Here is a 24522-nt window from a genome sequence, read left to right as displayed (position 1 = left end):
ACAAAAAACAGACATTACCCTCAACAGTGAAATTCAACACATTAGCAATAATATCTCAAGTGTTATCCTCAAATTGAAATGCATCGCTACTCAATAATTTGTCAATCAATTTTCGATGCGAGTCAAATTCAAAATTAACATCGTTGCAAATACTTTTCAACCTAAATTTGTATGAATGATATCCCCACTTCAAATTGAAAGTCAAAGACAAAATTCTATGAATTTTGTATAATTTATTCATTTTCATCAAAATAAAATATATAATAATACACTACAATACCAATTGATAAACAATAATAAACAATAAGAAGTTGTTGATTTTAACAATTTTAATGTTTTAGTGTTTCTGGAAACTTTTTCTTGTCGACTCATTTTTCATTGGTCCGCTTCTTAATGTTCGCAAGAATGTAGCATCCAAAGATTTTGGTTTTCTGCAAAAAGATTTAAATTTAGTGACTTCTCTAAAGTGTTGATTTAATTTTTCATATTGACTTACCAATTATTATAAACTCTTTGAAGCAGTTCCAGTTAATTGTTCACCATTTTTTCATCGCTCAGCTTTTTAATGTTTTCAAGAACGTAGAATCCATAATTTTAGTTTTCTGCAAAGAGATATACATTTAGTGACTTCCTTAAAGTTTTATTTCATTTTTTATTTTCACTTACCTATTTTTATAAACTATTTGGTTATTTGTCTAAAATTTTCCTTTTTTTATTTCTTGCAATTGACCACGAACTTCGTTGCACAAATAAGTATTGAAAACCACATGGTTTTTTCGTTGCATTTTAGGGTAGTGTTTTGTCAAAGCTTTCTCATATTATCTTCAACACCTTTTCAAAGATTTCGTCAACATTTTGGCAAATTGGAAGTAATTCGCAAACAATTTGAAGATGTATTGAAGATGAGCTATTTCAAGTCAAGTTAAATTTATGTTGAAAATTATATTTACCCTCAAACTGAAAAGTTGTTGCATTTGAAAAACGCTCATCCTGTGTTTATTGGGAAATGTTACATCCAGTTCAAAAAGAAAACAGCCCTAATGTTAATTTTTAATTTGACTCGCATCGAAAATTGTTTGAGAAATTATTGAGTAGCGATGCAATTCAATTTGAGGATAACACTTGAGAAATTATTGCTAATGTGTTGAATTTTACTGTTTAGGGTAATGTCTGCTTTTTGTTGAGAACGCGATTTTCTCAACATGAATATTACCCTAATCATTTCAAAAATTGTTAAAATTTAGCATTTTTCAAACGTTTGTGTTTATTGGGCTCGAGCATAACTGGTAGTGTGGCCAATATCGTGCATAAGTTTGACACGAACCCTGTCGTCCGGATATAGTCTGGACGGCGCATTATGCCCCGACAATTCTTATCGTTCGGCCACACTGTAATGCGCCGCAGACTATAAGTTATTCTGGACGGAATGTCTGTGTTTGTAAAGAATCTTACAGTGTGGTCGAACGCTAAGAATTATCGGAGGTAAGTAAAATATCGGTAAATGTGTCATTGATCCCATTAAACAAGCTGCGGTATCGATAGTTTTCCGACATAACGTAAAGTGTGGCAAATATCTAGAATATTTTCGACACGAGCATTGTCGTCCGTATAAACTTATAATCTGGACGGCGCATAAATTCTTTTCAAAACCGACTTTCCGCCCCGGGACAATGTCCGTGTCAAACATTTCCATGGTTATTAATTTGATTAAAACATTTATAAATTCTTCCACGTATATCATTTATACGACTAAAATCACATTTATCAAGATTTAATCCTTATTTCGTTGTATGATATCCTAAAAATTTTGTTTAATCACTTTGAATCACATACTATATCACGACAATATGTGACAATTACAAATGGCCTGTTTGATTTAGTTCTGCTAGCAAATGCGAACAAAACTTTAATAATCTCCAAGTATAAATGCCCCATTAAATATTCCATATGTCTTGTCACTATGTGTGGTCGGCCCATAGTGTGGCATTTGACATTTTCCTAGTTGGCTTTATTATCCCGCCATTTACTATCAGGTCAAGTGAAAACTGAGTTCTTTAAAACAATTAATTTTATATTGATTCAGTTCAATTCGTATCTATTGGTTTATGCATATTAACTATTAGATGGAATGCAAAAGTTTTGCACTGTAATAGAGAATAATATGTAAGTGCAAACAAGCGTAGCGGATATGGGTTTCATGGTGTAGATCAACAGCATGTAATTCTTGTTCTTGCCTTTTCATGATCGACAACTTGATTTTTTCGTTCGTTTGTGTTTTTGATTGGTGGATGGGGTATTTGTTCAAAATTAAAAAAAAGATGAATGTTATGTGTATTAAAAAGAGAGATTACTTGATTTAGAATCTTGTGTAGCGTAAATTGATGGAAAGTATGACTGAGTTGAAACCCCCTTCATCTTATTCCATTGAAAGCGAACCGAACGAAAACCCCGAAATAGGTAATACAAACGGAAATGGATCGGATAGGATAATACCGGTAGTGGTGTCTTATCCACGTATAAATTCCAAGATAATCCTCCAGAACATGGAAGAAGTTTTACATACAGTCAAAAAGCAGCATAAAGAGAAACACAGGCGTAAAAAAGAATTGAAAAAATTGGCAATGATTGAGGCAGCAAACACGTCGAACAAGCAGAATGGTAGTAATGTGGAAGAAGTAGGAGCAAAGACAAGTAATGGTGAACGAAGACATAAGCACAGAGATAAAGAAAAGAGGCACGTCAAAAAGCGACCTCTTCAGGAGAAGACGACAGTAGAAAATGGAAAAGTATTGCAGGAAAGTCCCATAAAGTCAGGAACAATACTACAGCATTTTCCGAGAACTCCTAGAAAAGATGAAGTTTCAGAGGTTCAAACGATCGTCGATAGTGAGAACGATAACAAAGCGGAGGTTGTTGTTAACAAACCCGCCAAGGTTACCAATGCTTTTGAAGTAATGATGAATGCTCGGAATAAAACCATAGGTTCAAACACTCCTGGAAAAGAATCTCCATCTCCAGTGGCTGACAAAGAAGGGAAGGAAGCAAATGCCAAAAGAAAATTAAAGTTGCAGGAATGGGCTGAGCAGAAAGGGGCAATCAAAAGAAAATTGGATGAAGAAGCCAGAGCTGCTTATGTCGATGATCAATTGGAGCAAAGAGCTAAACGGTAAGTAGACATGGGTTCTATTATTAGACGACCTCTAATAAATTTCTTATTATAGATTTAAAGAAATGCTAAAAAGTGGTGGCAGCCCCAAGTTACAGTCTAAACCAAAGGCAGAAAGAAAGCAAAGAAGAAAAAGCAGTGAACAAAAGAACAAAGATCAGGAGCCCGCGAAGGAAAGAAGGAAGCGTACTACAACAAGAGTTAGACGTTTGAGTTCACTTGATTCCGACGAGTCTATTGAGCCTAGCAAACCTGAGATAGACAAAGAGGCTGCAGAATTTCTTTCTAAACTCAATTCCCCAACAAAAAAACGTGATAGTCTTCTAGGTTATTTCCCAAAAAAAGAGTCACCTAAAGAAGCAGTGGCGAAGTTATCAGGTCAGACAGCACCAATAGTAAAGGATAAGGACATCAGCGCAAGGGAAACAAAGAAAAAGCAAGTTTCAACTATTGTTTCTAATGAAACACCAACGTCTAGTATGTCTCCCGTGGCTGTTGAAGGTCTCGAGAATGCAAAAACTGATATTGGCACACCCAGTGGAAGACCTAGACGATCATGTGCTGGAAAAGCCCGCTATGATTTTGATATAGACGAGAGTCCAACAAAAGAGACCGCCAAATCATTGAAAAATACTCCTGCACGAAAAACGTCTACCCGAGGTCACATCAACTCCCTAGTGAAAGTTCATGAAGAGGATCATGTGGATGTTATAATTTTGGATGACAGTTCAAATATGTGTGGATCACCTGGAAAATGTACACCTCAAGGAACACCAAAAAAACTAGCTCCACTTTTTATGCGTTCTGTACCAAAGCCTAGTCCAGATCCCGAAACTTTAAAAGCTCGCAAAGCTTTTCTTCAATCTGGCGTACCGGAGAAACTAAAATTGGAACAAGAAAAACAAAAGGTGTTTGAATCGACTTATGACGAGTCTATTGAGATATTTCCCAAAATAGCTCATGTTAGGCAACTAAGCCAAAATGAATACCTTGAAATGAAACAAATAATACCTTTAACATACAAATTACAATCGGAGGATACATATTTCCAGACACCATCTCCTCCCACACGCAGAGGAAAGGGCAAGTCGAACAAACGCATGTACCAAATAGGAACATTGTCGGACTGCAATGCTAGTAATTTTCAGGTGAGAAGTATAAAGGGGTTCTCTTCCTTGTCTCTGGAAAAATCTCTTTTAAAAAATGAAATCTACGACCTAACGTGAGATGGGAAATTCTTTTACATGAGACAGAGACCAGATCCGTATGTTTTTCGTTAATTGATTAATAATTTTTCTTTATTTAGATACAACCACGTGCTAAAATCATCTTTAACATGGAGAAAATGTCGTTGCCCACATTGGCAAACAAACGAGCCATTATTAAAAATTGGAAAGCGGAATTTGAAAAATTTCCCACCTTTAAATGTTACAATCAAATGAGAGAAAAATACCGATACTTTAGTCAGTCAGACTCGGCCCAAGATACTGAACAAGTTTCAGAATCATTTGTTGTTACCAGGCGGACAAGGCGTTCATTGGAATTACAGAAGAAAACTAAGGATGATAATCCAGATGAGGAATATAAGCCACCACCTGCAGCTCCTAATGGAGAGCTGTTGTTTAGTGAAAAATATAAACCTCTTCTTTTCGAGCAGGTCTTGGTAAATTTAAATCCAGTAACACAATTGAGGGAATTTCTTTCCAACTGGTCAAATGGTTCAGGGACAGGAAGTGCAAAGAATTCGCAAAACTTGGATGATAGCATGGATTTTAACGATTCTTCTTGTAGCAATCAGGGACCCGCTTGCAACACTGTTGTCCTCTTGGGGCCTGTGTCTTCTGGGAAAACAAATGCTGTGTTTGCTTTAGCCAACGAAATGAACTTCAATGTTTTGGAAATAAATGCTGGCATGAAGAGAACCGGAAAGAAGTTAATACAAGAATTGCAGGAAGCAACACAATCCCATCAAATTCGTAAAGACGCGGCAACAGCTTTAGGCTCAAGTCAAAAGAAGAACTTGCTCAAAATGTCTTTGAATGGACTGAAATCTCAGATGAGACGTCAAAATTCAAATTCGAATAACATGGATTCCCCCGGTAGCGATTCAAGTAACAGTGATTTATCCCAAACTTCACGCAAATGTCTAATTCTAATAGAAGATGCGGACATTGTTTTCGAACAAACCGATTCGGGATTTACTGATGCCATTTACACATTAGCTGCTAGTTCGAAGAGACCCGTTATTGTGGTTGCAACAAATCCAAACTGCAGCCATTTGCAAAGGTTGATGGCCCAGAATACCATACACTTTACTTCGCCCAATGTTTTGAATATTTCAAAATTTTTGTCCGTCTTATCTCTAATAGAAAATTGTCCAGTTCTATTGGACGATATTATATCGTTGTATCTGTTCAATAATCGTGATTTGAGAAAAACTTTACTTGAGCTACAATTTTTCATACAAAGTGGTGGGGATAGGCAAAAACAAATGATCACTTCCAATGGTGAAATAAAATCAAAACCTACTGAATCAAAAGGTAGTCCTAGCTTTTACGCTTCACCCCGTAAACGTCAATTTTCTGTGGAACAGGAACAAATGGATAATCAAGATAATTTACAAATGGAAAATAAAATGCAATCGGATAAATCAAATGATAGTGTCTATATGCATCGTTCATTATTTGAATTTTATACTGTGTGTCAAAATTCCAAGCATCGTGTTCCATTCCCCGTTGATTTTCGTAAATTTGCATTTAATTTGAATGATATATTCGGTGTGTCCAGAAAATTGTCCCAGGCAAATAGTAATCAGACTGAGCCACAAGTGTCTCCAAAGGCTTCGACAAAACGTAGATCAAAATCTCCCAAAAAACAATGGCTGTCAAACGCTATGAAAACCACATCGACTCCATTAGATAATTTATGTTCTTTTTATGAAAATCTTTCGATTGCTTCCTTATTGGATACGGAAAAGGAAGAATGCCTACAGACCACAATACAATCGACTTCTTTGAAACCAAATAAAACATCTATTATGGATCGTTTAAATCACAATATATCAGAGCATATATCGCATACCCTGTTGGAGAAAGCTATAGATGTGAATTTGGATGCTGATTTTTGTCCATATAATCTTTTTGATACGCCGAAATCCATGTAAGTAAAATTATGGAATTTTTTTTTTTATTGAATGCATGGTTTTTGTAGAGAGTTTCAATATCATTAGTTTTGTATGGAGTGAATTTTTCGAAATCATAAGCAAGCAGTGTTTCATGTAAAAAAATTGATATAGGCGTCAGCCTTACAGACATTTTTATGACTTGCGATTCAGTGACTTTCATTTATTTATATTTCACTACTTTAATTAGGGACAAAGCGATTTTGCAAGGAACAAGGCAATGCTCGAGTCTTTGAATAAATAACAATTTCACTTTTCATGTAATCAATCAATATTATTATTATTCATAATTTAATATATCACTAATATCTCTACAGCTATCTTAAAACTAAATACATTTTTATTACATTATTGCAGTTTATCACTTTGTTATGAATTGGGCACAATACAATCGCGTTCTAAACGAGCACGTAATTTGGATTATGAGCCATGTTTAAGAGCTATTTGTCGAAGTGAAAAATTACGTTCAACTTTAGAAAGACGTTCAACACGTTTCTATCATCATCTACGAAACTTTGCGCTAAATGTCAGCAATTTTTCTACAACAACTTTCGACCAGGCTTGCGAAGTGTTTCAATCATCAAATGAATTAGAAGATAAACAAGATTTACAAGTAACAAATACAGCTGTAGCGTAGTAATATATTTTTTTAAATGATGTTGAGGTTTAGGTGCAAACTAAATAAGTAAGTAGTTCCAGACTTATTTGAATAATTAATATTTATACTAATGTACATAGAAAAGTAAATTTTCATAAATATTTTTTTTTCTTAAAATTTCTTATATGATTGTCTCTTGTTTATTTACAAACGTACATATATGCCTAATAATAATTATAATAAAAAACTATATAAAAACTGTTATTCATGGTTTTATAATTCCTGTGTAATCCTAAAGATCGTATTACTCTTTTGTTTTTCTTTTCTCAAAAGCAAAAAAATAATTTTATACGCTTCTTTTTCCGCTGACAATTTTGGTCTATTATTGTTTGTGTGTTCTTCTCCGTCGTTACAATTTGACACTGTTGGGAGCACTGGGAGGAAAATAAAGGGTATAGAATATTTAATTTAATTCGGAATATGTTAAAAATGAATGAGATAATTTTGAGACTCATGCTTTTTTGATGAAAAACAAAATCGACATAGTTTTCTTATTTTTTGCAAAATAAAATGAGAATTTTTATAAATCTATTATGGCAAAAATTCGTAATAAATGTTTCAGATTTTTTAGCAAATACAAGGCATATTCTTAGATTAAGCTAATAGTCCACCGTAGTGGTGAACTTCTCTCACTGAGTTCTGCTTCCATATTTCAAGGATAATCACCTCATGTTTATAGCCGTTTTCTTTACTGTGAAACAATTTAGAGACTACCATAATTACTGGGAGGGGATAAATTACTACTGAGAAACTTTTTGGTGTTCGGCAGAAATTGAGATCCATGATTCTTTGTATGAAAGGCGGGTCTACGAACCACCATGGGGGTTCATAGGCGTGTTCTTGATAGGTGGTTTATTTTTTTTAGCATATACAAGGCATATTCTTAGGTTAAGTTAGGTATAGCGCCCGCTCATTTTTTCAGTCCAATGTGATATCACAGTTATGAACTTCTTTCACTGAGTGCTGCCTCCATGTTTATTTTAAAGAAAAGGGCTCCATGTTTAGCTCAATGGTAAGGACTGAGGGGGGAAAACCACCACTGAAAAACTCTGGTGTTCGGCTGATCCATGATCACGGATGCCATTCGAGCCAAAAATAATTTACCAAAATTTGCAGAAAATTTTACAAAAATTTAATTATAATTTTACAAAATTTTAATTATAATTATTTCTATAGAAAATTTTGTCAAAATTTTATTTCTATAGAAAATTATGTCAAAATTGTATTTCTATAGAAAATTTTGTCAAAATTTTATTTCTATAGAAAATTTTGTCAAAATTTTATTTCTATAGAAAATTTTGTCAAAATTTTATTTCTATAGGAAATTTTGTCAAAATTTTATTTCTATAGGAAATTTTGTCAAAATTTTATTTCTATAAAAAATTTTGTCAAAATTTTATTTCTATAGAAAATCATGTCAAAATTTTATTTCTATAGAAAAATTTGTCAAAATTTTATTTCTATAGAAAATTTTGTCAAAATTTTATTTCTATAGAAAATTTTGTCAAAATTTTATTTCTATAGAAAATTTTGTCAAAATTTTATTTCTATAGAAAATTTTGTCAAAATTTTATTTCTATAGAAAATTTTGTCAAAATTTTATTTCTATAGAAAATTTTGTCAAAATTTTATTTCTATAGAAAATTTTGTCAAAATTTTATTTCTATAGGAAATTTTGTCAAAATTTTATTTCTATAGAAAATTTTGTTAAAATTTTATTTCTATATAAAATTTTGTCAAAATTTTATATCTATAGGAAATTTTGTCAAAATTTTATTTCTATAGGAAATTTTGTCAAAATTTTATTTCTATAAAAAATTTTGTCAAAATTTTATTTCTATAAAAAATTTTGTCAAAATTTTATTTCTATAGAAAACCATGTCAAAATTTTATTTCTATAGAAAATTTTGTCAAAATTTTATTTCTATAGAAAATTTTGTCAAAACTTTATTTCTATGGAAAATTTTGTCAAAATTTTATTTCTATAGAAAATTTTTTCAAAATTTTATTTCTATAGGAACTTTTGTCAAAATTTTATTTCTATAGAAAATTATGTCAAAATTTTATTTCTATAGAAAATTTTGTCAAAATTTTATTTCTATAGAAAATTTTGTCAAAATTTTATTTCTATAGAAAATTTTGTCAAAATTTTATTTCTATAGAAAATTTTGTCAAAATTTTATTTCTATAGAAAATTTTGTCAAAATTTTATTTCTATAGAAAATTATGTCAATATTGTATTTCTGTAGAAAATTTTGTCAAAATTTTATTTCTATAGAAAATTTTGTTAAAATTTTATTTCTATAGAAAATTTTGTCAAAATTTTATTTCTATAGGAAATTTTGTCAAAATTTTATTTCTATAGGAAATTTTGTCAAAATTTTATTTCTATAGAAAATTTTGTCAAAATTTTATATCTATAGAAAATTTTGTCAAAATTTTATATCTATAGACAATTTTGTCAAAATTTTATATCTATAGAAAATTTTGTCAAAATTTTATTTCTATAGAAAATTTTGTCAAAATTTTATTTATATAGAAAATTTTTGTTTGTTATTGTTGGTTTCTCTTCAATCATTATTGTTGTTTTTGATTTCAGCTTAAAACCATGCATTGACCAAACTACAAGTGTAGCTTAACCAACAGAGGAAAAGTATGCTTGTCAAATTTATTTGGGCAAAGCCCTATCGACTGCAAGATGGTTGGATGTACAGCTGTTTCGGATTTACCACATTCCTCATCAGCATCCTCTACTTGCAGCAAAACTGTCAACCAATTATCATAAAAATTCGTGCAATTCACTCAACCCAAAGTGAAATACACTTGAACCTTCCGAAAAAAAGGTTTGATAGTTGGCTACGGCCTAAACAAATTTGCAAGCATATCTCTTTTCCTTTGCCAAACTCAAATCATCGATTTGAATGTAGTTGATTGGTTTTGTTTTTGAGCGTGCTTCCTCTATCTTCATTCGTTTTGTTTGTTATTGTTGGTTTCTCTTCAATCATTATTGTAGTTTTTGATTTCAACTTAAAACCATGCATTGACTAAACTACAAGTGTAGCTTAACCAACAGAGGCAAAGTATGCTTGTCAAAATTTATTTGGGCAAAGCCCTATAGACTGCAAGATGGTTGGATGTACAGCTGTTTCGGAATTACCACATTCCTCATCAGGTTTAGGCAGTAGCCGACTATCAAACCTTTTTTCGGAAGGTTCAAGTGTAGTTCACTTTGGGTTGAGTGAATTACCCGAATTTATTATGATAATTGGTTGACAGTTTTGCTGCAAGTAGAGGACGCTAATGAGGAATGTGGTAATTCCGAAACAGCTGTACATCCAACCATCTTGCAGTCTATAGGGCTTTGCCCAAATAAATTTGACAAGCGTACTTTTCCTCTGTTGGCTAAACTACACTTGTAGTTTAGTCAATGCATGGTTTTAATCTGAAATCAAAAACAGTGTACAAAATAGCAGAAAGTCTTTGCTATTTTAGCAAGAAGTGACTGCTTTCCTTTTTGCAACACACGGGTCTACGGCCTGGGGTGGACACAGGTGTTTCAAACCCCCATAGGGAGTATGTTTATTTCATAAAAAAAACTCGAAAATACAAACAACTCCATATGGCTACAGTAATAAGTTAGGTTAGGTATAGTGGCAGCCCAATATTTCAGGCTCACTTAGACTATTCATTCCATTGTGATACCACAGTGGTAATAACAACATGTGTTGAAGATTTTTCTGTTGTGTCTACTAACAAATTTCTTTGGGTGTAGCAGAGAAAAGATACTGTCAATTTAACAGAAGAAAATAGTTCACCCTTTCCGACTGCGGGGCCCCGTGATTATCGTCATTACCATGATCCGGATCATGACAGGTCGAGGCTGAATACGATAGCAGTTTGGCTGAAACAAACTAGGGGCTATCGTAACAAAATAAAAGAAATGTATTAAAAGAATGTCTTGTATTTGCAAAATGTCTGGTATTTGATAAAAAATATTGCTCAAATTAAGGCATAACAGCAAATAAAATGTTTGCTGATTTTTGAAAATGTTTCTGCTGTGTCTACTAACAAATTTCTTTGGGTGTAGCAGAGAAAAGATAGAGCAAACAAAATGTTCGCTGATCACGTTTAGGGTCTTCAAAAGATTTTAAAGGGCACGAATATACAAGATTTTTTTTTTGATTTTTGAAAATACTTTTGAGTAACATGTTAGAACTTAAAAATCTTACAAATTGTTAACCTCTAGGCCAAGATTTAGAAAAATATAACAGCAGACACAGAATACTGTTTCTACATCTCTCTTATTTATTTATTTTTTTGCTTATGAAATAGAGAAAGTGCTAATCTTTAACTCTGATAATGAATGAGTGAATTTCCGAGTTCCAACTTCATCAAACATTTTAACTTCTCAACTTTACTTACATCACTATCCACTAGACCAATTTTGTACAATTTCATATCTTGTATAGCATCTATGGAGTGGCCAACATCATTGAAAGCTTTTGTGGCATCCTTTCCTCCATATTCCAAAATTAAATCTTCACCACCAGGATGCTAAGAGCAAATGGAAATTAATTTCATCAATGTTGTTAAAAAAATTAAATTAAAAAAACGGAAGTGTTGTTATTTACATCTTTCACAAATTTCGTCACATCATACACAACACCCTTAACAATAATCCATACAGGTTTTCCATTTCTACCATTATTTTCTTTTATTTCACACAGAGTATAGTTTTGTGTCATATCTTGACTTGATATTTCGCACTGATTTACACTGTCGGAAGACTCTACCATAAATAATCGAGCGACAACTCCATAGATGGTTTTATATTTGCATTTTCAAAAAACAGATAAACATCCGAATGTCTTCTGGTTGCTTATACGAACGGTGGTATGCCATTGATTCACTCATTTCACCCACCGTTGTGGTATTTTATCAATGACGCTACACAGATATCTGTGTTTTTTCTGCTTCTATTTATTTTTCCGAAAAAAAAAAAACAAAAATATTGACTTTTAATTTGTGAGCCATTAGAGAAGTTTATCTAACTGTCTCCTCATCTAGTCTTATGTTATGCCTCTGTGGTTTGGAGTAGTATACTCACATTGATAAAGGAAATTTAAAATTGATTATGAAAATTAATTACAACGCTCTGCTATTGTTGTACATTCACATTCAGTTAAGTTCAGTTCGATTTTGCTAGATATGAGAATCATTCTATCACATAGTAACATTGAAATTTCTTCATGTTGCATGTGAAAGGAAGGCAGCTTTTATACGAGTAGTAGGGAGCCACCGTGGTGCAATGGTTAGCATGCCCGCCTTGCATACACAAGGTCGTGGGTTCGATTCCTGCTTCGACCAAACACCAAAAAGTTTTTCAGCGGTGGATTATCCCACCTCAGTAATGCTGGTGACATTTCTGAGTGTTTCAAAGCTTCTCTAAGTGGTTTCACTGCAATGTGGAACGCCGTTCGGACTCGGCTATAAAAAGGAGGTCCCTTGTCATTGAGCTTAACATGGAATCGGGCAGCACTCAGTGATAAGAGAGAAGTTCACCAATGTGGTATCATAATGGACTGAATAGTCTAAGTGAGCCTGATACATCGGGCTGCCACCTAAGCTAACCTACGAGTGGATGCTCTACAAACCTCAATTTATGTATCGTTTATAATTGGAAGAGAAGGTTTTAGTATTTATAAGGGCTACTAGAAATCTAATTTCTGCCTCCACTTTTCCATTCCGCCAATTCATGATCTTCACATTCGTCTAATTTACTTATCATGATTTTTAAAATCGTCTTGAGTCGAACTTTCATGGCCTATAAACTGAGCTGAGCCAGATCTCGAAGATGTTTCCCTGGTATCATTCTCAGCAATGGGCATAGAGGCCATCCGAGAAGATGACACGGAAGTCTTGCTTTTGTCTTTGTCTAGCAGTCTGTGGGGGCTCGTCAAATTTTCTGCTAAAGGCATTCGCCATATGGATATCGTGCTTCGAAGTTTGTAATGCAATAGAAATGTAAACGTTATTATTTCGGTTGGATTTATTTCCGAATCGTCGTCCATAGTAATTTCCATCCCAGATTTGGCTCCTCATGTGATTGCACCACCTTTCACGCTTATTTTCGTTCGATCTGGGCTTTATCACAAATGAAAATTCGCCTCAGCGTCTCCAACTTGCTGTAACAACACGAGTTATCAGTTCCAAAGTTCTCAACTCCAAAATACTGCAGAATTGGAGACATTCTATAGAACCACGTTGATTTTTTTGCCCGTCGCGAATAACATCTTAAATTTTCGAATTACATCTTTTTAAATTTCGAATTATAGGGAGGGCTAAAAATTTTTCAATTTGTTATTCATAAACTATAGGAGGAGAATGTCAAAATTTGAAAAATTTATTTTAAATTTTAATATTTCCACGACGATCGTTACGTCAAATTTCCATATTTTAATAACAGACTTTGAATGCGATTATTTGCAACTATATTTCTGGATATTGAGATTTAAAAAATTGGAAATTTTGTTCCTGGAAAAAAATTTTTGTTTTCATAATTAAGGTGGGTATTAAGTTCGAGTTTAGCCGCTAAAAACGTCATTTTTTCACGATTACTTTTCTTTAATAATCCATTTTAAGGAATACAAACTTTGCGAAATTTTGCTTTGGGCTTTTCCCCATCAAGTTATAATAAAATTTGCCACAAATATGTATAATTTCATGCATTTTTCTTACTGATTTAGTTTTTACTTTAGCGATTTTAGCGGCTAAACTCGAACTTAGTACTCACCTTTAAGAAAAACAAGTATATACGGCCGTAAGTTCGGCCAGGCCGAAGCTTATGTACCCTCCATCATGGATTGCGTAGAAACTTCTTCTAAACACTGCCATCCACAATCGAATTACTTAAGTTGCGGTAACGCTTGCCGATGGCAAGGTATCTTAAAACCTCCTAACACCATCTTCTGAATTGTATGACAAAATTTTCTATAGAAAGAAAATTTTGACAAAAATTTCTACAGTAATAAAATTTTAACAAAATTTTCTATAGAAATAAACTTTTGACAAAATTTTCTATAGAAATAAAATCTTGGTAGATTATTTTTCGCTCGAGTGGAAACCATGATTATGAACCGAATAAACTTTGAACAAAATTTTCTATAGAAATAAAATTTTGACAAAAGTTTCTATAGAAATAAAATTTTGGTAGATTATTTTTGCCTCTAGTGGCAACTATGATTATAAACCGATATGGACCAATTTTGGTATGGTTGTTAGCGACAATATACTAACACCACGTTCCTAATTTGAACCGGATCGGATGAATTTTGCTCTTCCAAGAGGCTCCGGAGGTCAAATCTGGATAACGTTTTATATGGGGGCTATATATAATTATGGACCGATATTGACCAATTCTGGCACGGTTGTTAAAGATCATATCCTAACACCATGTTCCAAATTACAACCGGATTGGATGAAATTTTCTTCTCTTGGTGACTTCGCAAGCCAAATCTGGGGATCGGTTTATATGGGGGCTATATATAATTATGAACCGATGTGGACCAATTTTTGCATGGTTGTTAGAGACCATATACCAATACCATGTACCAAGTTTCAGCCGGATCGGATGCAATTTGCTTCTCTTTGAGGCTTCGCAAGCCAAATCTGGAGATCGGTTTATGTGGGGTCTATATATAACTATGGACCGATGTGGACCAATTTTTGCATGGTTGTTAGAGACCATATACCAACATCATGTACCAAATTTCAGCCGGATCGGATGAAATTTGCTTCTCTTTGAGGCTCCGCAAGCCAAATCTGGGGATCGGTTTATATGGGGGCTATATATAATTATGGACCGATGTGGACCAATTTTTGCACGATTGTTAGAGACCATATACCAACATCATGTACCAAATTTCAGCCGGATCGGATGAAATATGCTTCTTTTAGAGGCTCCACAAGCCAAATCTGGGGATCGGTTTATATGGGGGCTATATATAATTAAGGACCGATATGGACCAATTTTTGCATGGTTGTTAGAGACCATATACCAACATCATGTACCAAATTTCAGCCGGATCGGATGAAATATGCTTCTGTTAGAGGCTCCACAAGCCAAATCTGAGGGTCCCTTTATATGGGGGCTATACGTAAAAGTGGACCGATATGGCCCATTTTCAATACCATCTGACCTACATCAATAACAACTACTTGTGCCAAGTTTCAAGTCGATAGCTTGTTTCGTTCGGAAGTTATCGTGATTTCAACAGACGGACGGACGGACGGACGGACGGACGGACGGACGGACGGACATGCTTAGATCGACTCAGAATTTCACCACGACCCAGAATATATATACTTTATGGGGTCTTAGAGCAATATTTCGATGTGTTACAAACGGAATGACAAAGTTAATATACCTCCATCCTATGATGGAGGGTATAAAAAAGTAATGGGAAATATTTTGATGATATCTGAATCTATATAGATTTGGAAAAATAGCAATTAGTCCTCGAGAATTTGGTCTTTACTCATCACTTGAGATTCCGATCGGAATCGATAAATTAATATAGTACGTCAATGGAAAAAGTACACATTACCAACAACATATATATGTTTGTTGTATATCTTTGTACGATACCACCCTAAAAACAACGTTGTGTAGATAAGAACTACGTGAGAATCTTTGCATTGTCTGATAATGTTCAATAGAACTTTTCGGGTATTTTATGTCTTAATTGATGTGTAATTATTTTTAAGATACATAACTACAATGGTTAATAATATATTCATGTTATCAATAATATTTATTTCGATTTTTTATAAATTGTGAACAAATACCATCGTAAGCATACATTGGTTGAACATTCACCTTTCTTTTTTGTATTTTTAATTATTGTTTATTGATATATACATATTTTAAAAGGAATGATACATTACTCAATTGATTTGACTTTTAGTTGATAGGAATAATAAAAATCTCGGAATTTGATTTACTCATAGCAGAAAAAATTGTATGTGTTTTTTTTGCTACAGGAATAAAATTGTAGCAAAATCTCGAAACATACAGTGATTCACACGTCTAACCGGACGCGTGCAACTTCAAATTAAAATTTATGATATGTGTGTGAAAAATAGAGATAATTTATTATTATTATTATTATGCACAATCTCAATATTATCGAACACGTTTGGGACGAAATTGGACGAAAAATTTACCAGAAGAGGCATTCCAATGTCCAAAATATTAATAATAATACACTTTTTGAATAATCCGGTTAGATGTGTGGAACGAATTTCATATGTTTTGTTACATTTTTTAAATTAATATATTAAGAGTGGCCGTTTTGTGCCTTTTTATAATAATAATAAACAAAATTTCCTTTTTTTTGGTGTATCATATTACCCATAAATCTATATTTTTCACAGAGATTTGATCAAATTAAACCTAACGTTGGTAGCGTCCGGTTAGACTTGTGAGTCACTGTATATATTCCAATGTAAGACAAGGATATTTTTTCTGTAAGAGGCTCTACACATCCATATTTTTTCGAAATTTACATCTCTTTTTAAATTCTCTAGTTAAATTGTAAGGGCCGATGTTGAATGTGAACCACACCTAAACGCCAAATTTTTTTCCGAATTTTATTTGACATTTCTCTATTTCAGACTTAATCAATTTGAACCATGGAGAGATACACAATCCAACTATGTGTTAAATGGTTCCAAGAAATGGCAACAGTGGATGATCAATTTTCGAAGAAAATCATCTTCAGTGATGAGGCACATTTTCACCTCAGTGGATTCGTCAATAAACAGAATTGCCGCATTTGGGCGAATGAGAATCCAACAGTGATTGTCGAAAAACCAATGCACCCACAAAGAGTGACTGTTTGGTGCGGTTTATGGGCTGGCGGCATCATCGGGCCGTATTTTTTCCAAAATGAGCCCGGCCAGGCAGAAGCTCTGTGCAAAATGGGTGCCGCGCGAGCTCACATTTGACCAAAAACAACAACGTGTTGATGATTCTGAGCGGTTTTTGCAGCTGTTACTCGTAATACACCCGAGTTTTTCCGTCGATATGTGGCCTCGAATAATGTGGCATGGTTGACCGTATCGAATGCTTTCGATAGGTCAAGCGCCACGAGGACCGTCCTATAACACGACTTGGGCTGGTTAAGTCCCCTATTGATATGTGTCGTCGTACTGTGTACCTTACGGAATCCATGTTGATGGTGGGCAGCTGGAAAATTCTCCACAAGGCTGGGGAGGAGTAGCGCCTCAAGTGTCTTGGCTACTGGCGAGAGAAGGGATATCGATCTGTACGATTCACCTTTACTCGAATCTTTGCCTGGCTTCAGTAGTGGAATCCCCCATCATCCCATCTTCCAGACATCGGGTATAATGAGTGATTCCAAGGACAAATTGAGGTCAGGTAATCAACTCCCAGTATTCCCAGGTGCTTCAACATTAGCATTGAAATTCCGTCGGGGCGCAGCGCCTTGGATGGTTTCGCGCTGTTGATGACATTGGTAACTTCGGCCGCGGTAAATTGTGGTGTGTCATCGGCTCGGAGACCACGAGTGGCTCTCCTTTTCGCTCTATCACTCTCGGGATGCCCGAAAAACTGTCGGTTGAAGTATTTGGCGTATCTCTTCGGATCAGTCACGTCGCCAAAGGTGACTGAAATCCCATCATCCCTTGTAGCGGGGTTCGAGAGGGCTCTCACTGTTGACCACAATTTACCTGTTCCTGTGCCTAGGTTAGGTCAGGTGCTCTAGGTCAGGTGCTCTAACCGTGTGTTCCGCTTGTGCTCGTCGACTATCTAATCTCTAGATTCAGTGCCCTGATTCTCTAGGGTCAGCAGGGTTAGCATGACGGCGTTCATCACGCTCGTCTGCGAGTCCCGACGCTTCAGCAGGGAAGTTAGGCCTCATTTGGGCAATTCGACCAGCTGGAATGAAGCGAGCGGCTGCTGCGTTGATGATATCCCGGAACGCGCTCTGGGCAACATGAACATGAGACGGGGCGGGAGCTCACTGAAGCGGGGATCTATATATTCTCTGAAGCCTTCCCAGTTGGCTTTCTTTTGGTTTATGAACGTCGCATAGTCTGATGACCCACTGCTGCTATCACTGACACAGCATCCTGCCACGTAGTCAGTATGACTATAGTCCCGTAGCGATGTTAGGCCGGAAAAAATCCGGAAGTGCACCCATTCCAAGCACCGGTTAAACCTCACCGAAAGCGAACGATGGTGAATTTGGTTTCGGCAGACCGAACAGTACCATGGTCCGGGGTTCTGCTCTATCCCGGCTCGGACCAAAAGCAAACGGAGAAGGTTCCCCGGGATGCACCTCCTCCAACACAAAAAGACTGACGAAACAACACGAACACTGATGTGACAGCCGCTGGCCGATGAGTTGGACCCATCGGGTCAATCCGGTACAGAGAACCCGCCGCCGTGGGATTGATTTTTATACCCTTCACCACTACTGTGGTACAGGGTATAATAAGTTTGTGCATTTGTATGTAACGCAAAGAAGGAAAAGTCTGAGACCCATCGTTTAGTGTACCGATCGTCTTAGAATTAAATTCTGAGTCGATATAGCGATGTCCGTCTGTCTGTCTGTCTGTTGGTGTATTTTTGTGTGCAAAGTACAGCTCGCAGTTTTAGTCCGATTGTTCTAAAATTCGGTATAGGGTCCTGTTTCGGCTCAAAGACGATCCCTATTGATTTTGGTTCAGATTTAGATATAGCTGCCATATATATTTTTCACCGATCTGGTCATAATTGGCGTGTATATCAACCGATCTTCCTCAAATTCCGTACATCCGAATATTTTATGAGTCTCGAAAAACTTGCAAAATATCAGCCAAATCGGTTCAGATTTAGATATAGCTCCCATATATAGTTTTCGCCCGATTTACACTCATTTGCCCACAGAGGCCAATTTTTTGCTCCGATTTAGTTAATATTTTGCAACGGGAGTAGAATTAGCATTAAAGCTATGCGTGTCAACTTTGGTTGAAATCGGTTCAGATTTAGATATAGCTCCCATATATAGCTTTCGCCCGATGTACACTCAAATGACCACATAGGCCAATTTTGTGCTCCGATTTAGTTGAAAGTTTGCACAGGAAGTAGAATTAGCATTGTAGCTATGCGTACCAAATTTGGTTGAAATCGGTTCAGATTTAGATATATCTCCCATATATAGCTTTCGCCCGATTTACACTCATATGACCACAGAGGCCAATTTTTAACTCCGATTTAGTTGAAATTTTGCACAGGGAGTAGAATTAGCATTGTAGCTATGCGTGCCAAATTTGACATTGACATCGGTTCAGATTTAGATATAGCTCCCATATATATGTTTTTCTGATTTCGACAAAAATGGTCAAAATACCAACATTTTCCTTGTTAATTCGCCTCTGCTTAGTCGAAAAGTTGTAAAAATGGCTCTAATTTTCCTAAACTTCTAATACATATATATCAAGCGATAAATCATAAATAAACTTTTCGAAGTTTCCTTAAATTTGCTTCAGATTTAAATGTTTCCCATAGTTTTTTACTAAAATTGTGTTCCACCCTAGTGCATTAGCCAACTTAAATTTTGAGTCTATAGATTTTGTAAAAGTCTATCAAATTCTGTCCAAATCGAGTGATATTTAAATGTATGTATTTGGGACAAACCTTTATAAATAGCACCCAACACATTTGACGGTATCGAAAATTTAGATCTACAAAGTGGTGCAGGGTATAATATAGTCGGCCCCGCCCGACTTTAGACTTTCCTTACTCGTTTTACATTTTATTTGTACTGGGTGTTTTGACTGAGACAAATTCAATATAAAATAAATTATTCAAAAAGCTTCGGCTAATCGGCCTCTTGACGCCGAAGGCCGATATAGTGTCGCTAATGGACATGGTAACCTTGTTATTCTATGTAATAGTATCTCGTATCTGTTACTAACAGAACCCGTATTTACACTCGTTACTTTTTATTCTCTCACTATAATGTAATCTTTTATCATGGAATATTCATTCGTATCCAATACTTCAATTGTACAACATCTTTCCATTGTAACCATTATTGAATAAATAATTAATATTATTGTTAATCTTATTTAACGCGTGTTATATTCAATTTCAATACACAACAGCCGATTATCGATTTTTGGCCGAATGCCGAAGTCGAAGCATCGACTGTGAGTGTGATAGGTCGAGCTCTATTGCATACCAATGGATTCGGAGACTTCTTAAAAGAAAAATAAACTTTACTGTATAAAATTCGTTTTCAGTATGAATATATTTTTGAATATAAAAATTAAATCGAAATACGCAAAATACATGTAAATACGTTTGACGTAAGAAACACAAAAAAAATAGTAAAAATAACAATAAATGCATTTGGAAGTCTTGCGGGTGAAAATTTAAATTTTGCTTTCGAGCTAAATATTATAACTAAAACATATGCGGTCGAGTAAAAAAAAAAATTAATGTAATTATAACATCAAATGAACAAACATAATTTATGCATAGCGATTTGTAGTACATTATTGGTATATTTTCTAGCTTCGTTATCAAATAGATTAAATGTTAATAACTTGTTTACGAAAAAAATGTAAAATAATATACGTTTTAAACTTTCTTATCTACATTCACTATAATTAGCTCGATCACATATGCTTGCACAATAGAAAAAGTTTACATTTCCATATTTTACTTATATTCCAAATTTAATTGGCGTCCAATTAGCCAACGACGAATTTCGGATGTACCAGCTCCTATTTCATAAAGTTTGGCATCTCTCATTATACGGCCAGTAGGGTATTCATTGATATAACCATTTCCACCCAAAATTTGTATAGCCTCTAAAGCAACTTGAGTGGCTTTTTCGGCACAATAGAGAATAACACCAGCACAATCCTTTGAGCTATTGTGACCAGCATCACAAGCTCTTGCCACACTATACAAATAAGAGCGGCAAGCACTTAGGGTTGTATACATATCGGCCATTTTACCTTGCATCAATTGGAATTCACCAATGAATTGACCTTTCTGCTTACGTTGATGGGCATAATCGAATGCCGTATCTATGGCAGCTTGCATAAGACCTACAGGCCCAGCAGCCAATACCAAACGTTCAAAGTCCAAACCAGACATCAAGACATAGACACCTTTGTTTTCTTGGCCCAATATGTTTTTGGCAGGTACTTTAAGATTTTCAAAAACCAATTCACATGTAGGACTACCACGCATGCCCAATTTATCCAATTTTTGGGCAACACTAAATCCCTCGGAAGCAGTATCAATAATGAAAGCAGTAATGCGATGTTGATCTGGGCCTGTAGTACCTGTTTTTGCATAAACAATTAAAGTATTTGCAACTGAACCATTGGTTATCCAGAATTTCGTGCCATTTAAAACGTAATAATCTCCCTTGCGTTCTGCACGCAATTTCATAGAAACAACATCGGAACCAGCGCCAGGTTCAGACATTGCTAAGCCGCCAATATGCTCACCGCTACAAAGTTTAGGTAAATACATTTCCTTTTGTTCAGGTGTACCGTTTTTGGTCAATTGGTTGACACACAAGTTGGAATGAGCTCCATAGGATAATGCAATGCCACCAGCAGCCCTACACAAACAATATTTACGATTTTACATCCAACACGTTTTAAGGTCCATTTTTTGTGTCTTGTACAAACCTTGAAATTTCCTCCATAATTATGCAATGATCCAAGTAGGAACCACCAGTGCCACCATATTCTGGTGGGGCAGTGATACCCAAGAATCCCAAGTCTCCCATCTTCTTCCAAAAGTTTCGAATATCACTAAAAGTGATTGGAAAAACGTCGATGATCACTTGCTTTCCAAATAATCTCATTACCCAAAAAACTTACGGATAATTATCATTTTTGTCTATGTCCTTGGCATGAGGGGCCAGCTCTTTTTGGAAGAAATTAAAAGCAGTTTCACGCAACTGTTGTTTTTCCTCATCGAGCCCATAAATATTGTCATTCACAGGATAATGGGTCAAACTTCGACTTAGAACTGCACAAGGATGGCGGCTGGCCAATTTGGCCAAGGATTGTGTGGCGAAACGCAGAGCCATTCCGTTTTTAACAGGTGGAGAGTAACTTGTTACCTAATATGCTCTGTTAAATTGATGGTGAAATACTGATCATAGTTATCAGCTGGTAAATTATCGTTGCCAACCCTAGCAAAAGTTTTTGTAAACAAAGATCATGTACATGGATACTCATTTCAGAACAAATAACACATAGATTTTCCTACTCGAAAGACCATACGGTAGTATATGGTCCCTTCTAATATAAAGATCTCCATGTTCATTTAAATTCCTTATTATTAACAAATGCAATGATCGGCGTAAACATGGAATATGTTGCGGTGTTTAATAAGCGTTTGCAAATTGATTTGTTCAATAAACATAATCAGGTGTTTTTTGGAAGCTATCCTAATAGAATAGCGGTCCCTATATTCATGATAATCTTGTGGGTTCTTCATATTGTATTCTTACAGTTGGCATGTTTTATTTACACGTCATAGCGAGACCACGCAATTTTTGTATTCGAATATTTCTGTGAGAATTTGCTTTATGTCAGTAGTAGTAGCCCAATAAACATAAAGTCCTAAGAAATGCAGTATTTAACACGCTTTCAGACCTTTTTAAGGAATTAGTTTATACATTCACACTATGCTCGAAATCTCCTTTTTGGCATTTAAAATTTAGCTTTTGTATGGAAAGTAGGGCTGTCATTCTGGATCTTAAACTTAAAATGGCCGTTTAAATAGGTATATAAATAAGTTTGACAAAATTTTATATAGAAATAAAATTTTGACAAAATAAAATTTTGACAAAATAAAATTTTGACAACATTTTCTATAGAAGTAAAATTTTCTATAGAAATACGATTTTAACAAAATTTTCTATAGAAATAACATTTTGACAAAATTTTCTATAGAAATAAAATTTTTACAAAATTTTCAAAAGATTTAAAATTTTGACAACATTCTCTATAGAATTAAAATTTTGACAACATTTTCTACAGAAATAAAATTTTGCCAAAATTTTCTATAGAAATAAAATTTGACAAAATTTTATATAGGAATAAAATTTTGACAAAATATTCTATAGAAATAAAATTTTGACAAAATTTTCTATAGAAATAAAATTTTGCTAGATTATTTTGCTCGAGTGGCAAACATGATTATGAACCGATACGGACCAATTTTTGTGTGATTGGGGATCGGCTATATATAACTATAGACCGATATGGACCAAGTTTGGCATAGATATTAGCGGCCATATATATTTCAACCGGATCGGATGAATTTTGCTCGTCCAAGTGGCTCCGGAGTTCAAATCTGGGGATCGGTTTATATAGGGGCTATATATAATTATGGACTGATATGGACCAATTTTTGAATGGTTCTTAGAGATCATATACTAATACCATGTACCAAATTTCAGCCGGATCGGATGAAATTTGCTTCTCTTAGAGGATCCGCAAACCAAATCTGGGAATCGGTTTATATGGGGGCTATATATAATTATGGACCGATAGGGACCAATTTTTGCATGGTTGTTAGAGACCATATACTAACACCATGTACTAAATTTCAGCTGGATCGGATGAAATTTGCTTCTCTTAGAGGCTCTGCAAGCCAAATCGGGGGATCGGTTTATATGGGGGCTATATATAATTATGGACTGATATGGACCAATTTTTGCATGGTTGTTAGAGACCATATACTAACACCATGTACCAAATTTCAGCCGGATCGGATAAAATTTGCTTCTCTTAGAGCAATCGCAAGCCAAATTTGGGGGATCCGTTTATATGGGGGCTATACGTAAAAGTGGACCGATATGGCCCATTTGCAATACCATCCGACCTACATCAATAACAACTACTTGTGCCAAGTTTCAAGTCGATAGCTTGTTTCGTTCGGAAGTTCGACTCAGAATTTCACCACGACCCAGAATATATATACTTTATGGGGTCTTAGAGCAATATTTCGATGTGTTACAAACGGAATGACAAAGTTAATATACCCCCATCCTATGGTGGAGGGTATAAAAAATGCTAAATGCTAAAAAAATGCTACATTTGTGGCTTAAATTTAACAAATTGAGATTAGTTTTTCGGGATTCTGAAAAATCCCGGGATTTAAAATAAAAAATCCCGTGATTCTGGATTCATCCCGAATGACAGCCCTAATGGAAAGCAGATTTGAAAATCTCAAAAAAGTGAAATTTTAAATTTAGTATTAGAATTAAATATGATTTTTTTTTTGAGAAAATCGCATTCTTGGGATTATCTTTTCGGGATCGAAAATAAAAAATCCCGAATCACGGGATTCCCCGAATGACTAATGGAACGCAGATTTGAAAATCTCGAAAAAGTGCAATTTTAAATTTAGTATTCGAATTAAATATGAAAATGTTTTGAGCAAATCGCATTCTCAACAGACATTAC

General features: G+C 34.8%; 3 protein-coding genes across 6 annotated transcripts; 1 reads left to right on the top strand and 2 right to left on the bottom strand.

Annotated features, from left to right (window-relative positions):
* Positions 1-2000: 2000 nt before the first annotated feature.
* elg1 (enhanced level of genomic instability 1) lies at positions 2001-7209 on the top strand. Of its 4 annotated transcripts, none has more exons than XM_075307767.1 (5): positions 2001-2163; positions 2432-3166; positions 3222-4314; positions 4473-6325; positions 6705-7209. In XM_075307767.1, the coding sequence occupies exons 1-5, from the start codon at positions 2129-2131 to the stop codon at positions 6982-6984; spliced, it is 3996 nt and encodes a 1331-aa protein (XP_075163882.1). In that variant the 5' UTR covers positions 2001-2128; the 3' UTR covers positions 6985-7209. The 4 variants fall into 4 exon arrangements, with proteins under 4 accessions (XP_075163882.1, XP_075163879.1, XP_075163881.1 ...); XM_075307766.1 differs by having other exon boundaries at positions 2013-2163; positions 2361-3166; XM_075307765.1 differs by having other exon boundaries at positions 2013-2163; positions 2319-3166.
* On the bottom strand, positions 6601-11918 carry LOC142236539 (cytochrome b5). The gene is made up of 3 exons (XM_075307781.1): positions 11637-11918; positions 11428-11559; positions 6601-7379 (listed from the first exon to the last, which is right to left on the bottom strand). Exons 1-3 carry the CDS (start codon positions 11799-11801, stop codon positions 7272-7274), a joined length of 405 nt encoding a protein of 134 aa, XP_075163896.1. The 5' UTR covers positions 11802-11918; the 3' UTR covers positions 6601-7271.
* An 8387-nt stretch (positions 11919-20305) lies between these two features.
* LOC142236536 (isovaleryl-CoA dehydrogenase, mitochondrial) lies at positions 20306-22227 on the bottom strand. The gene is made up of 3 exons (XM_075307776.1): positions 21922-22227; positions 21727-21852; positions 20306-21656 (listed from the first exon to the last, which is right to left on the bottom strand). The coding sequence occupies exons 1-3, from the start codon at positions 22131-22133 to the stop codon at positions 20738-20740; spliced, it is 1257 nt and encodes a 418-aa protein (XP_075163891.1). The 5' UTR covers positions 22134-22227; the 3' UTR covers positions 20306-20737.
* Positions 22228-24522: the final 2295 nt, after the last annotated feature.

This window comes from Haematobia irritans, chromosome 4 (assembly GCF_050003625.1).
Source record: "Haematobia irritans isolate KBUSLIRL chromosome 4, ASM5000362v1, whole genome shotgun sequence".
NCBI lineage: Eukaryota > Metazoa > Arthropoda > Insecta > Diptera > Muscidae > Haematobia > Haematobia irritans.
The sequence above is the reverse complement of the archived record's forward strand: the minus strand, read 5'-3'. Positions and strand labels throughout refer to the sequence as shown.